At 45.4% G+C, this 15,288-nt stretch overlaps 1 protein-coding gene across 2 annotated transcripts in view; it reads right to left on the bottom strand.

The window, feature by feature from the left end:
* The window catches only part of Hecw2 (HECT, C2 and WW domain containing E3 ubiquitin protein ligase 2), a 304,844-nt gene that overhangs the window by 175,678 nt on the left and 113,878 nt on the right, over positions 1-15,288 (bottom strand). For both annotated transcript variants that reach the window (XM_050159280.1, XM_050159279.1), the window contains exon 2: positions 3,675-4,001. In XM_050159280.1, coding sequence (XP_050015237.1) covers positions 3,675-3,966 — 292 coding nt within the window. In that variant the 5' untranslated portion in view covers positions 3,967-4,001. The remainder of the gene's footprint in view (positions 1-3,674; positions 4,002-15,288) is intronic.

Genomic DNA, 15,288 nt, shown 5'->3' with positions numbered 1-15,288 from the left:
GAGGAGTCGCCATGATTCTCCCGCTCCAGACAGATGCAGGTTAAGATCCTCCCTGGTAAGCCAGCTCGTGGGCTGCACAGAATATTAGAAATGGGTTAGAACAATATGTGAGAGCTAGCCAATAAGAAGCTGGAACTAGCCAGGCCAGGTAGTGTTTAATAGAATACAGTTTCCGTGTAATTATTTCGGGCATAAGCTAGCCATGCGGGCAGCCGGGTGCCGGGGACGCAGCCCTGCCGCCGCTCCTAATTCAACACCTATGCAGTTCATTTAAAAATGTAAGGTAAAATTCTAGTTTTTGAAAACTATTATCATAAACTATTCATGATAATAAGGAAACAGAGGTCAGTAGTTAATCATCTATAACAATTAAATTTGTAGATATGCTAGGTATGTCTTCCAGATCATATATAGATATATTTTAGATAGATGGTCTCCAAATACTTCAAAGACCTACAGAATACGGCATTTTAAATGTTTTGTTAATAAGTTTTTCATGACAGTGAGACACATCTGCTCCTGGGAGCACCAATTTACTTCAGAGAAGACATGAGCATTGAAGACATTCCTTATGGAGTTTGCTGTCACTGTGGCAAGCTTAGTCACAGAGCAAAAAAACTGCTCTTGCCTTTGACTGCTGACTATGTGCTGTGCACACTGGACATGCAGGACCTACCAAATCGTCAGCCCTGAAAGCATACATACAAGTAACATTAGACAGACTGAACAGTGGAGTTAAATAGGAAACAGTAGGATCTGGCTGGAAGGCATGTGTGCTACTACGGTTACTACATGCACTATGCCTGTAGTGTACTGCCTGCACTTTGGGACAGTTCGCAAGCAGAGCAAGGGGCTGGAGATTGAAACACACACACACACACATAGACAGAGACATGGGTCGTCCTTGAATGCCCCAAGAATGCCAACTTTATTGTGTCCCAGGGCAGCTTAAACGGTGCCTTCCCTGACCAATGGCCACGCCCTAGCTCTCGGGATCCTTCAAGCTGCAAGCCACCAGAAACCACTCTCCTGCCATCAGGGACTGATGAGGGCCTCGTGCTCAGAGCAGCTGCAAGCACAGGAAAACAAGCTGTTTTTGCTCAGAGCAGCTGCAAGCATAGAAAAGCAAGCTGTTTACAGAAAATTCAGGCTCTGGGGTCCACAGTCCCCAACATGCGGCTATCAGTTGAAGGCCACTGTTACACCTCCTACCCCTTTCCTCTTTGGATGTCAATGTTTGCCCATTCTCCCCCAGAAGTAGGGGGAAAGAGCTCCTTTCATCCCTGGAGGGAAATGGCTACCTGTGCTTAAAGCTCTCTGTCCACTGGGTCTGAGAACCCAGGTAAATCAAATCGCTCCTTCATCCCCCCCCCCCCCTTTCAAATACAGCCGCAGCCCTGCAACTGCAGAAATAAAATCTCTGAAAGTTACAAGCCTGGCACCCATGCCTTTTAAGACCATTTACTGTGGAAAATCTTCTAAGATTAACGGCGTGTGCAAGAATACCAAATATCTCAGTCTACTTTCTCGGCATGTCAATGCACACCCTAGGCTGTGTTCGCCATCTCTTGAGAGGTTTGAGATGATTGCTTCTTGCTACTCTGTCCTGCCAAGAGATCTGAATGAAAAATTCTCCAAGTCAGAAGTCAACTCTCTGAAATTTTAAGACCCCGCCAACAGGACTGACAACAGACTAGAGGAAAAAGGAAAAGGATAATCAGCCTGAGGATAGATGAATAGAGCCCGTGCGGTGGCCCACTCCTATAATCTCAGGAACGGGAGGGGAGGGCGAAAGGGATCAGGAATCCAAAGTCATCCTCAGCTACACAGCACTTACAGGCTACGCTGGGACACACGAGACTCTGTTTGCACGTACCTGTGTGTGCGTGTGCCTGCGTGTGTGTGCATGTGTACGAAGGAGGAAAAGGAAGAGGAAGATGGATAAATTGTGAAAGAGAAAACAGATCCACGAAAATTGGATCAAAACCACGAGTCCCTTGCGGAACAATGTGAACTAATCGAGTACGAATAGTTAGAAAAATGCAGTTTAGGAAAACAATGTCAAAAAAGTTTCCCAAACTCATCAAAAGCACGTGTAGCTCTGACAGGCACTCCTTCCTCTACAAGGTAAAATACAAGAACACTGACATCTTACAGCTTCGGTCCCCTGGCTTTGATTTCCTGGTCCTTCCAGATTAGACAGGAAGACGTAACAGTTCGAATGGAGTAGCAAAAAGAGAGGACGGGAAAATATTAGATAATTCGAGTTGATACCGACACGATTCCGGCATCTTAGAGGCTATTACACACATACATAAAAATTAATCTTATACAAGAAAGCAAAAACTATTTTTCCAAAGAAACATCATAGAAAACATCTTAAACCACCATCTTCTATTTGCAATGTCATAGGAAGACTTCTTTGCTATAAAAATCTAAAAAGAAAAAATTAATAGGAGAAGTAAATACAGAAGTTTTACGGAGCCCAAAGGGAGACTTACATCCCACAAAAACTACAAGCTCTTTTATGGTCATAGTAATAATAGGAACAAGAACTTTAATTTGTATGCCTTCCTCACTTCGACTATACAGTTAAACACATCCAAGGAAAACAACTTAAGAGTCTTGCTACCACCCCTTTGGTTACTGTAAGAGGTGGGAGGGAGGAGAAAGCTATTAATTCACTAAATTTTTGCTACTTTAGTTTTTTTCTATCCAGCATGATTAACCAGTCCTAAAAGAATGCAAGTTTCAGTGAGTTTAATGTTCCAACAAAACTTCAGCAAGGTTGTAGGCTCGCCTTATACCAGGTTCTCTAAGTGGACCAGATGACTCCCAGGACAGAGGGAGCTGGGCTGTGGAGTACCCTCTGAGCCCCATCCCTCTACAGTGACAAACTTCCCCCACACAGCCCAGCATCCTCCAGGGAGCCCCAGCTATATGGGCCATCAAGCTACTCATTAAACCACAACCAAAAGGAAGCTTGGCTAGAAACCCACACTAAAAGCAATATCAGATGTCAATCTTAAAGAAATTTCCTTCATTCATAGACAAAACCTCCCCACTTTGAGCAATATGAGATTTCATCATTGCGTTAGATCTAAATTTTATTTATGGTGAATTGGTAGGGTTTGGTTTTTGCATTCCAGTAATACTAACTTTTATCTTCTGGAATGTTCCATTCATCACCATCCACCTAGAAATAACAGATCTGACAATGGCTAAACAGAGCCGTGGCTGTTTCATCAAAAACAAGTAGCTACTGTTTCCCAGGCATGCAAAGATACCCCTGACGACAGATTGTCTTAAGAGGAAGTCAACCTTTAGAAAACACACTGTTTTCATATCAACTTAACAGTGTTCACAGCTGTCAGTAACCTCCCTCTTTCTGAGACATGATATGTCTCAAGGGTGACGAGAGACTAAAGACAATATTCCCGAGCTTGCGGAGTCTGACATTTAATTTGGTAGAAATAGTAACCACACGGCGCATATAAGGAAAGACACAGTTGCCTCTCCTCCTAAGGAAGAAAGCAAGATTCCAGAATCTGCTTTGTCTATTCGCGTCTGTAAAACTTTTTTTTTTCTTTTTATGCCAAGGAGAAAACACAAAACATTTCGATTTCAGAGCAAAACTTTAGAGTGGGCCACGTGCAAGGCTTTGCTGGACTCACCTATGTGGTAGAGCCCAATCCAGTCGCTGGGGTCCACCTCTTCTTTAATGTCCCAGAAGATAATCAGGTTCTGGGCTTGCCCCAGCGTGTATTCGTACATGCTGGCGGTCAGGCTTGAGCGGCTCTCAGAAGTCACCAGGTCTGTATCGCTGTTGGCTCGCTGCAGGGCCATGTTCTCGGGCATGGAGTTCTGGGCTGCGAGGCTCTGGAGGTTCTCTGGGCTCAGCGTATACCGCATCTGTGGGTTCCGACGCCGGACGAAAAGCAGATGTTCCCGGGCTGAGCTAGCCATGCTGTCTGCCTCTCCGAGGTGGGTTTCCTACAATGCTGCAAGAGACAGGCAAGCATAAGATATTAGGGCTAGCAAGGCAAGGGATCAGGATTAAGCATCCCAGACACGAAGCCGGCAGGAGAGTTTATCAATACCCCAGCAAGCAATAATCTTCTGTGGAAATAACCTGTCACCGGATGATATCTGATAACTCCTACAGACAGAGCTTGCATGATGGTCAGGCGGCCACACACCTGTGCCCCCCCCCCCCCGTTTCCCTTGGCATAGCTTCTCCAGAAACTGAGGAAGGAGGATTTTTCTAGCATCTCTTTAAGATCTGTGCATCCACACATAGTCCAGCATCCTCTTTCCCGTTTCTGTCCCACACGTGTTATTCATCTTCCCCCTTTAAAGGACTAAATCTTTAACCAGCAAGATGCGTGCTAAATACAGTTGATAGATGGCACCAAGGCCACGCGCACTGCATTCGGTCCCCTTGCCCCGAGGAAGGCAGCTCACTGAAGCCGTTCTCGGGAGCACGATCAAATGTCACCTCTGCATTTAAATACAGAGGAGGAGGTGTTCTCTGCAGAATGGGAACATCCTGGAAGTACCTCTTTATGTTTCTCTAAGATCTGACTTGCCGCATGCTAACTCACCTGGCCATTGTCTATCTCCCCCGATCTAGAACTTAAGTTTCACAAAAGCAGTGATCTTTCGCGTTTTATCACTATTTAATTCCCGGTATCTACAATGGCGTTGGGAGGGCAGCGGGCAGGACCCACTGTTAACTGAACAGGTGAAGAGTGGTGAGAAATCCAAATCCTAGAGACTCCGTGGCATGACTTAAATCTCCGAGCCTGCTTCTGTTCATCTTGATGTGTCCAGAGGCGCAAGGCATTCCTACGTCCTGGATCATGAGGGTTTTCCTCTGACTACCATTCGGTCTCCAACAAGTAATGGACTTCCCTGTTGGGCCTGGCGTCCAGCCTCACGTGCCCACTGGGACTCTCCTCCTACAGGATGGTCAACTGCTTAGGAGACCCTGTGTAAGATTTCTGTCCTTTTGCCTGGTACCTGTGAGGTTGTCCACTTACCCACCCCTGCCTGTGGGTTCATGTTACGTCACCCAGATCCTACTGGCTTTATGTAGAGTGAATTTGCTTCTCTTGTGTGCCCCTTTAAATAATAAGCCTTTTAATAATAAACCACTCGTATGTTTTATTCTGTACTGTCAGTCTTTGCTGGAATCTTTTATATAAAATATTTCATTTAAAGCTAACCTATTGACTCCTGAAAAGTTAGCACGAGATTCTGACTTCAAAGCAAACCAGCTACTCTCTGGTGTTATACCGTATGGCAGCTACCAACCTTCGATACCAAGTCTGTGAGCAGAGAAACTGGGAGAAAGGGCTCCCTATGTTTCCCATTTCCCCATCCGTTCCGTACTTTTGGTGAGATGCCTGTTCTTGTTTGCTTTCTATTATGATGACAAACGCCACGGCAGAAAGCAAGGAGTGAAGGGGAGGGTTTGTTTCAGCTTCCAGGCTTCGGTCCACCACCCAAGGGAAGCCAGGGCAGAAACTCAAGCAGGAATGTGGAGGAAACCGAGCGAATCAGGGACCAGAGAGAATGCGGGCTGCTAGCTGGCTCCCTTGCTACATAGTCATACAACCTAGGCCCACTGTTCACAGTGTGATTGGCTGGCTCTCCTCCATCCTTTAGCAACCGAGAATATGCCCCCCAGACATGCCCAGAGGCCAGTTAGACAACAGCAGTTTTTCAGTTGCGGTTCCCTTCCTGGCTGGTTTTATGTTAACTTCACCTAAGTTGGAGTCATCCGAAAGGAGGGAACCTCAGCTGAGAAAATGCCTCCAGAAGATCCAGATGTAAGACATTTTCTCAGGGATTGATGTGGGAGGGCCCAAGCCACTGTGCACGGGGCCATCCTGGGCTGTGGTCCCATATTCTCTGAGAAAGCAAGTTAAGCAGGCCACGAGGAACAAGCTAGCGAGCAGCCCCCCTCCATAGCCTCTGCATCCGTTCCTGCCTCGGAGTTCCAGCCCTGCTTGAGTTCCTGTTCTGAATTCTTCCAGTGATGGACTATGATCTGGCCCATATGCCAAATAAACCCTTTCCTCCCCAACTTGTTTTTGGCCAGGGTGTTTCCTAGCAACCACAGAAACTCTTACTCAGACAGTTCTCTCTTCCCAGATGTGTCAAGTTGACAGCAGAGATTGGCCACCCCAGAGCTCACGTTTCCATGAACACACCTACTGTACGTGTAAATGTATCTAAGCGATTTCTGCCATGAAGTTGATCTCATGGTTTTAGCAGTATTCCTTGAGTCAAAATAGCCTGGCAGCGAGATGGCTCACCTGATAAACAAAAAAACAAACAAGCCGGGCGGTGGTGGTGCACGCCTTTAATCCCAGCACTTGGGAGGCAGAGGCAGGCGGATCTCTGTGAGTTCAAGACAGGCTCTAAAGCCACAGAGAAACCCTGTCTCGAAAAACCAAAAAAAAAAAAAAAAGAAAGAAAAAACAAACAAACAAATAAATATAAAATAAATTGGGTTGGTAGGCAGGAAACCCTACATGGAAAGAGCGAAAATAAAAGCCAGACAAGCTGGTTTCAGGGTAGTGGCATTAAGTCCCCCTGCTTGTTCATGTAGACCTTTCACATTGCGTGGTGTAAGCAGGAACACCCCGCTAAGATATGTCCCACGACTGCTGGACACTCTCTGACTTATGAAGCCTAAAACACGGGTCAGCGGCTTGCTGCTTTCATACCAGGGCATTTCCGTAAGCCATGATTTCTTTATGAACTCTGTGAGTCAAGCGCCACACCAGTTCCCACGAGCTATAAATAATTAACTCCTAACACATGGCAGGCAGACAGCAAAGGCACGCTGTCCGTAACGAAGCTACTTTCCTGAGAGAAACAGGCCAGAGCCTTCACAGCTTAAAACACAACAGACCAACTATGGAAATTATTCTGCTCTAGAAACAAAGGGAAAGACCAAAGCACTCAACTGCATTGTGTGTTTTAGCATGGTCTATATTTAAACAGAGAAGTGGGCTAGCATTGTGCGTTAGGGAATGAGGTCCAAAGCCCCATGCAAGGATTTTTGGTCAAGTCTCTACCATTCATTCACCCTGCAATCACTGACATCTTGTTTCAATGTCTTCTTCTTCTGTTTGTCTATTGTCTTTAATCTCTATACCCAGGACTCTGGAGAAAACTAAATTAGTTATTGTAGAAAAAAAAAACAAATTTAAAACAATGTCTAGCATAAACTAAGTGTTCAATTAAGTCTAGCCATGAATATTATCCCATTAGTTCATTCTACTTTAATTTCACCAAGCAGAACTGGTTTGCACAGTCCCACGCTCCCCCTTGCTCTATCCCCAACCCTTGTCTATTTCTTATGGGAGAGCAGGCTGTCAGTGTCCTCACCCACCCAAAGGACAGCACCATTCCGAAACAGAACAACCCTGTAGCACAAAGAAGCTCAACTCCCAAGAAACCCGGCTGGGTTCATGCCCCAGGCAAGCGCTGTTCTCCAGTGCTGAAGTAGGCCATGAAGGCTAAGACCTGACTTTGTGACTACCAGAGGATACACACGGAGCACCTCCCATGTAGAAGAACAAAAGAAGACACAAAGAACAAAAGACAAGTGTCCCACCCATGGGACCACACTGGACCAAAAAAAAGACATAAAATAAGAAATCAAAACCTGAACGCATTACGTATATCTCAGTTGAAAAGTAAAAAGGCCTGGAGATACGTGAATTGACCACCTTAATGGAATTAATTAATTAATTAGTAATGGAATCGGCAGGCATATATGGAGCATGTGTTATTATGTACTTAGTATCAGGCCAGAGAGGATACTGAGCAATAAAACCTAAGGGATCATCTTTTCATTTCCTCTCCTTCCTACCGCATATGGTACGGCTCTCACCCTCTAAGAACTTGAGATTTTTGACAAGACCCAAAGCTCATATATGAAAGAATTCAGTATGTTACCGTTGTCGCTTCACATGCACAATCTGTCCCGACAAACGTGTAAAAAGGACAGCCTGGTGTCTGTAAAGTTCTGTATGCTGCCCAGAGCGCCGTGATAGCCGCAATCCAAACACAGTGAGACCCCCCAGAATACTGGGGATTAGGCTCAAAAGCACAGGTGGGGCAGGCCCGTGGTGTTCCCAGCTGACCTCTGGGGGAGGAGGGCAGGTTGGTGGTCTCACAGCTGATGGGGGGAAGGGCAGGCCAGTGGTCTCACAGCTGACCTCTGGAGGGGGGGGTCAGGCCAGTGATGCTCATAGCTGACCTCTGGGGGTGGGGGAGGCCCGTGGTGTTCACAGCTGACCTTTGGGGGAGGAGGGCAGGCCTGTGGTGTTCACAGCTTACCTTTGGGGGGGGGGGGGTAGGGCAGGCCCGTGGTCTCACACCTGACACGTGCGCGAACCCAAACTTGGCACAGACCACACTGATGTTCCTGGAGATTGACTCCAGGGCCCAGACGGGAACAAGAGAGGAGACACTGAGGAGCGGAAATAGACAAATGTCACAGCTAGGGTGGATGGCTACAGAGCTGGGCTAGCTTGCCTTTGGCTGAGGAGGACAAGGAGTTTGTGGTTACAGTATTTCCACCGTAACGAAAACAAACAAAAGATCCCAGAAAACTTCAGAACGTACTCGTTGCATGAATAAAAGCTGAAAGACAAGTGCAGGGAAGAGGAGACAGTGAAGCAAAATAACTACATAAAAACAGGTCAGGACAGGTGAGACAGCTGAAGGGGTATAAACCTGCATTGTCTAACAGAAATATAATGCGATCTGCATGTGTAATTTTACAATTTTTTTTTTTCCGAGACAGGGTTTCTCTGTGGTTTTGGAGCCTGTCCTGGAACTAGCTCTTGTAGACCAGGCTGGCCTCGAACTCACAGAGATCCCCCTGCCTCTGCCTCCCGAGTGCTGGGATTAAAGGCGTGCGCCACCACCGCCCGGCTAATTTTACATTTTCTAGAAACTACACTGAAAACATAAAACAAGGAGAAATGTTAACCATCTATTTGAACTCAATATCTACAACCTGCTATTTCAGCGTTAATTTAATCCAAACCATTACGAGTGAGGCATTCCCTTCTCCCCCCACCCCCGCCCCAGGCTTTTGGCTTACTGGAAACACAGGATGCATTAACCATATCCCATGAACTCAATGACTACAAGTGGGTAGGGGTTCCTAAGGGGTCCACACGGAACAGATCTAAATGATGAACATGTGTATGCATCCTTACTGCCAGCGGTCTCCATACAGCCAAGAGGAAAGCATCGCTGAGCTAGACCATAACCGGGGAGCTAGCATGGGCTCCTCGATCTTCATGGGGCCTCTTGTCTTCAAGACACCTTTTAGTCAAACCTCTAATTGGGGACCATACTCTCCTGTTAGAGGAAGACATCCAGTCTGAGGAGAAGGTTTTTCCCAGAGTAGACGGGAGGACAGGGACACTGGCAGTTCTCGGAAGTCCCTGCCTATGATGCCCTCTAGCTTCTACCTCTAAGCTTACAGTCTTCCAATCGAGAACGCCCCCCCCCCCCGTGGTGTCTGTGTCGGAGGAGGCAAATGATGGTGGTTATCTGTGTATTTCCCTAACTAACACTCACAAAGCACTTATTCTTTCGAAGTGGCGAACAATCTCATCACTTACAAATACCCCAACTAGAGATAAATAGAGAGAACGCAGGCTAACTGTGAGTACCACATTCATAAACCAGCGGCGGCAGCAACTTCACACTGCTTCAGCGCATTCATTGATTACACGGAGTGAATCTTTACGGGCTGTGGAAGGTAAACGGATTGGACGCGTGTAGGGTGTCCCACGGGAAGCAGCTAGTGTCGCAGCTCTACTCAGCCACAAAGAAGGAGATGACGTCACCCGAGAGCCGATGAACAGAGTGAGAGGTCATGCTATTACGGTAAATAAGCCAGAAAGATAAATATCACACGGTTTCTTCCCTGTGCGCAATATTTTATATATGTATATGTTATATGTTATAATATACAACATATATTTTATTATATATAATATACATATATATTTAGAAAACACGTGTACGTGGAAGTGGGGCTATTTAGGAAGAGGACAGACGTAACAGAAAGAGGAGGTGAAGGTATAGAGATATACATATGATCAAAGTATATTATATGCACATATGGGAATGTCATAAAGAAACCCAATTTCTGTGGCTCCTGTTAGAAAGGGTGGTGGCTTTGCTTCCGTTTCGCTTCTGTTTTGTTTTATTTGAAACAGGATTTCATGTACTCCAGGTTTACCACGGTGCTCAAAGAGTAGCTGCGACTGGACTTGAACTCCTAATTCTCCCGCTTCTATCCCCTGAGTTCTAGGGCTACAACTGCGTACCACATGCCCAGCATTCAAACTAGTGAGTTTTTACGGTTACTACACACTAATCAGAAAGTCTGAAGTAGGTCTGGTACCAGCCTGTAATCCCAGCTGTCTGGGAGTCTGAGGTAGGAAGACTGTGAAATCAAGACTAGGCTAACTCAGGCCCATGGACAGTGGTTTTTCACCTAGCATCAAGGAAACTTCTGTTGGCGACAGACGGGGAGCAGGTTGTGGGGCCCAGTCCCAGATGTCACATCTACAACTCGAATCCCGCTCCCGTGGCTCAGATATCACTGAGGAAGAGAGGGCAGAAAGAATGTACGAACCGTAGCAGTAGGAAAGGGAGAGTTGATGTAATTATATTATAACATCAAAAAAAAAAAACCATACAGAAAAGACCAGCCTATACTACACAGAAAGGCTGTAAGACCCAGAGCAGTAGGGAAAGGAAGTGAAATAATTATAATGCCAAAAATACATTTAAAAAGGCCAGCCTATACTACACAGTAAGGCCTTGTCTCAAAACAGAAATCATGTATCTTTTGATTCCTACAAATTCTGTCTAGTTCAGGATGGCCTCAGGGAGTGGAAGACCTTAGGCATTCCCTGCCTCCTCCTGTTCCCTGTCTCTGGGCCTCTGGTATGCAACAAACAGTCATGAGCTTCCATAGGCCTGAGCTTCACACTTGGGAAGAACGGGCTGTAGCAACACAGAAAGGAAGCATAAATTGGGATTTAGGTTTTTAGGGTTTTTTTTTCTTTGTTATTGTTGTTTTTGAACACAAAGGATCTGCAAATCTAAGGGACAACAGAACCCCAGAAACGTTCACAGGACGGAAGAAAGCAGGAGCCTTTGTGTGAATTTAAGAGCGATCCATCCAAGGATGTCCCGAGCACTCTAATAACTGGGCCACGGCTGCCGGAAATTACAGGAGCAGGGATAAGACAAATACCCAAATGCCAGCTTCCGCCTAAGAATAACCTGAGAATGAATTAACACAGACTCTGCCGGTGTTGTCCCCGGAGAGCTCAGCTGGGTCTGAAGTCTTCTTTATGATGCGCGGCTCTCACAGCTTACCTCGTAAAACAGCATGACCGTGAGGGACTGTTTATAAAATCGCTTGAAAAATGATTTTCCCCATATGGAAATTGTAATGTATGTTTTAGATTTCATGTTTCTCTAAAATAAAATAGTACCAATGCACGTACGCCCTCCAATCGGGCGGTGGTGGCTGGGTGCAGCCTTTAATGCCACCACAAGAACGAGACCTATCAAAAGACAAACAAACCACAAGGAGCCAATTTGTACCTTATAACATCGGCTTTAAAATGAACAGGATGCAAGCGAGCACAGCGGGCAGAGCGCATTTGTGTTGGGAAGGCAGGTGTGTGTGTGTGTGTGTGTGTGTGTGTGTGTGTGTGTGTGTGTGTCTGCGGCGCTCTGTGACACAGCCCAGGCTAGCTTTAACACAACATTTAGAGATAACCCACACAATTCTAAGCCACGTCATGTGGTTCTCTACAATAGATCCTCCAGGGGTTGCCCCACCTCACACAAAGTGCCAAGCTCAGGCTACTTTTCAATGTCTGACATTACCAACCAATGTTTATCATCGCTACTTAAGTTAACGAACCATACATTAAAGCAGAAGACAGAGAGACAAAACCAGGAAGATGGCTCAGTGAATAACAGTGTTTACTTCGTAGTCAAGTTTAAATCCCCAAAGTCCAAATGAAGAGGCAAGGGTGGTCCTGCCCGCATCTGTAATTGCGTTGCAGTGTGCTGTGGAGTTAGAGCCTGGAGGGCGACAGAAGCTGTCTGGGGCCAGTCTAGCTCTAGGATTAGTGAGAGATGACGTCTCAAGAAACTAAAGGGGCAAAGTGACAGAACAGAGCATTTGAAATCGGCCTTTTTCTCCACACACATGTGCACACACCACACACACACACACACACACACACACACACATGTATACACATATAGATGCACCATAAACAGACATATATTTGAAATAAGAGGACACAATGAAAGAAAATCAGATTAGGGATTAGAAGGAAATATAAATCAGGAAGGTGAGGAGTAAACCTATCGGATTGTCCATTGCCAGGTCGGTGACAGCTGCAAAGGACAGGCCACTGTTTTTCAGCTCCAGGGGCACAACAGAGGAAAGACGCCATTCCCAATGAAGGTGACACTTACTTAAAAACAAAGGAGGAATCTTAGCCAGGTGTGATGGCACATGGAGCCCCAACACTGGAAAGTCTGAAGCAGGGAGATGGGGAACTCCGGAGCAGACTGGGTTATACTGTGAGACTCTCTCTCCAAAAGAGAGGAAAGGAGGGATGGAGGGAGCGAGAGAGATGAGGGAAGGAGAAGGTGGGGGAGAGAAGAAGAGAGGAAAAGAGGCGAGGAGAGATGGAGGAATGAGGGAGAAGATGAGGGAAGGGGGATGGGTGGGGAGTGGGCGAGACAGAAGGAGGTTTCTCCATCCCACAGAGAGTCACACGGAAGAATGAAAAGTCAACACACGCACGCAGAGTGTGTGAGAAAAGTCAACACACGCAGAGTGTGTGAGAAAAGTCAACACACGCAGAGTGTGTGAGAGAGCAGTTCTATTCAGCAACGTGATCCTGCGTGTTGACTGATGCCAAGTATAAATTTTAACATAAGTACTAGGATTTAAAAAAATCGCCATTACTTTTTCAAAAAGAACACGGAGGTAACACAATTGTTTGCAAATGATTTTTATTTTCAAAACCTTCTTATCTATGTCTTCACTGTTCATACTCATTATCTTAGTCGGGGGTAGACAATGAAAGCAAAATGTATCACAAAACACTGGAGACTTTAAAGCTAATTCTCACTCGAGCTGTGACAAGTTACATCCTGAAAGGCACACTGCAGACAGTCAGCTGCCCAAACTGTACCCTGCCTGGGAAGGGACAAAGAGCCTGCAATCACAGCACTTGGGGAAACTGAGGCAGGAGGGATGATGTGAGTTCAAGGTCAACCTGTGCAACTAAGTGATCACCAGGGATACACAACAAGACCCTGTCGCAGAAAGCCAAAGAGACACCGCATAAGCCTCCAAAACATGGAGGAATTCTCACGTCAGAAAGCAACCAACAAAGAACTCTGAGGACCACAGGCAAAAACATGAAGTCAAGAGAGCCTGGAAAGGCTAGAGCAATTTTCAACCAAAGGGAAAAATAATAATCCGAAGATCATAGAATTAAAAAGAAGCAGAGAAAGACAGAATCCTGGCATAGTGTCTGAATGAAAAATTTCTTTATTATTAGAAAGCCAGAAATCTTGAAAGAACTTAGTTCTTCCAACTCTCTAAAAATTGAACATTCTGCTTATTATTTGTTCCTTCTAAGAACTAGCTTATCCTTATGCCTATAGCCTAGATTTTGTTGGAAGACCAACAGATACCCATCATTTGAGCTTCTACTTGCCAGGGTCAAACGCTTTTCCCTGGTCATTGGGAAATTGGGTTTCCTGGTGTGGATTTTCTTTAAGAACTACCCTGCTGACATCTGTCTCCACTCGGCTCTCACCCCATGGTCCTGTTATCGCCACCAGGATTTTCTAATCCCAGATTTGATTTCCAGATATCAAAGCAGAGGGTGACTTGGCTGAGACCAGGGCTTGAGTCATAAGGTTCATCTCTTTGCCAAGGCTCCATATGGAGTCCGTAGGTCTAGGATATGATGAGCCTGTTTTCTCTTGCCATAACAAAACACCCATGACCTCGCAGTTCATTGCTAATAGTGTATTAGGGTGGTAGCTCTGGAAATGGGGAAGTCCAGGAGAACGGCTCAGGCATCTGACGAAGCCTCCTTGGCTGTATCATAGCATGGCCGAGAGCATCACCAATTGGGATAAGCCAACTTGGGTCTCTGCCTCCTAAAGCCACGAATATCATCACTAGAACCCAATCCTAATTACCTCCCCAAAAGCCTCATCTCTAAATATAATCATCAATGAACTTAGGTATTAAGTTTCTAACACATAATTCTGGGGGTACACATTCAAACCATAGTATTGCGGTGCCTGGATTAGCACAAAATTTGGAAAGGAAAACACAATAAACTCCTTACAAATTTCAGTCAGTGCCTTAAACCTCAAGGCCAGTCTACCTGGAAACTACCTACACAAAGCTCACAAGCCACTCACGGAAGAAGGACACTTAAAAGAAATCCCACACTAGATCAGAATTGAGTATAAGAGAGGGTAATTTCTTTAGGGGTAGACTCACAGATCACAGTCCTCTGCTGGAATGGGGAACAGCAACCAAATCCTGTAGCCAGAAAAGAGGCCGGAAAAGAGGCTGGATGCACACTTTAAATCAGCATATATAAGAGGCCATGCCCAAGTGGGTGGGTAATTTAAAGGCTACTGGTGGTAGGAATTCCTACAGCACCTCCCCCTTTTTGTTTAAATAAGAAAGTTCTAAGTCTAATACAAAGTTATATATAATAAGAACACACATCAGGTATAAAAATTAGAATTACAACCAGCATAAACAATATCAATTTATTACATGTAATAAATGTTTCAATAATTATCCTATCCTAATAAGTTTAAGTCTTGTATAATAAATTACTTGGCCAAGCCATGAGAGGAAAGTAACTACAACTATCTAGTCTTCAACCCCAATGAAGACCCAAGAAGGTAAATAATATTACTTGAGTAAGCATGAAGTGCAATCAAGCAACTTCCAAAATATGCAACAAATGACAGAGACAACTGGCTACCTGGGCAATCACCCAAAGTCTCAGTTGCAGTGTTGTAACAACCAACTTTGGCTAAGGCCTAGAGTAACTGACAGACCACTTTCAGAGGCAGGAAATGTTTCAAAACCATCTTAACCCGTCTTGGCAAGATTTGACAGTCTTTTTCTTGTATCCTGCTTGTCCTGTC

The sequence above is a fragment of the Alexandromys fortis genome, unplaced genomic scaffold (assembly GCF_014885135.2).
Source record: "Alexandromys fortis isolate MF-2015 unplaced genomic scaffold, M_Fortis_MF-2015_v1.1 scaffold_65, whole genome shotgun sequence".
NCBI classification, from domain to species: domain Eukaryota; kingdom Metazoa; phylum Chordata; class Mammalia; order Rodentia; family Cricetidae; genus Alexandromys; species Alexandromys fortis.
This window is presented reverse-complemented; position numbering and strand designations above follow the sequence as displayed.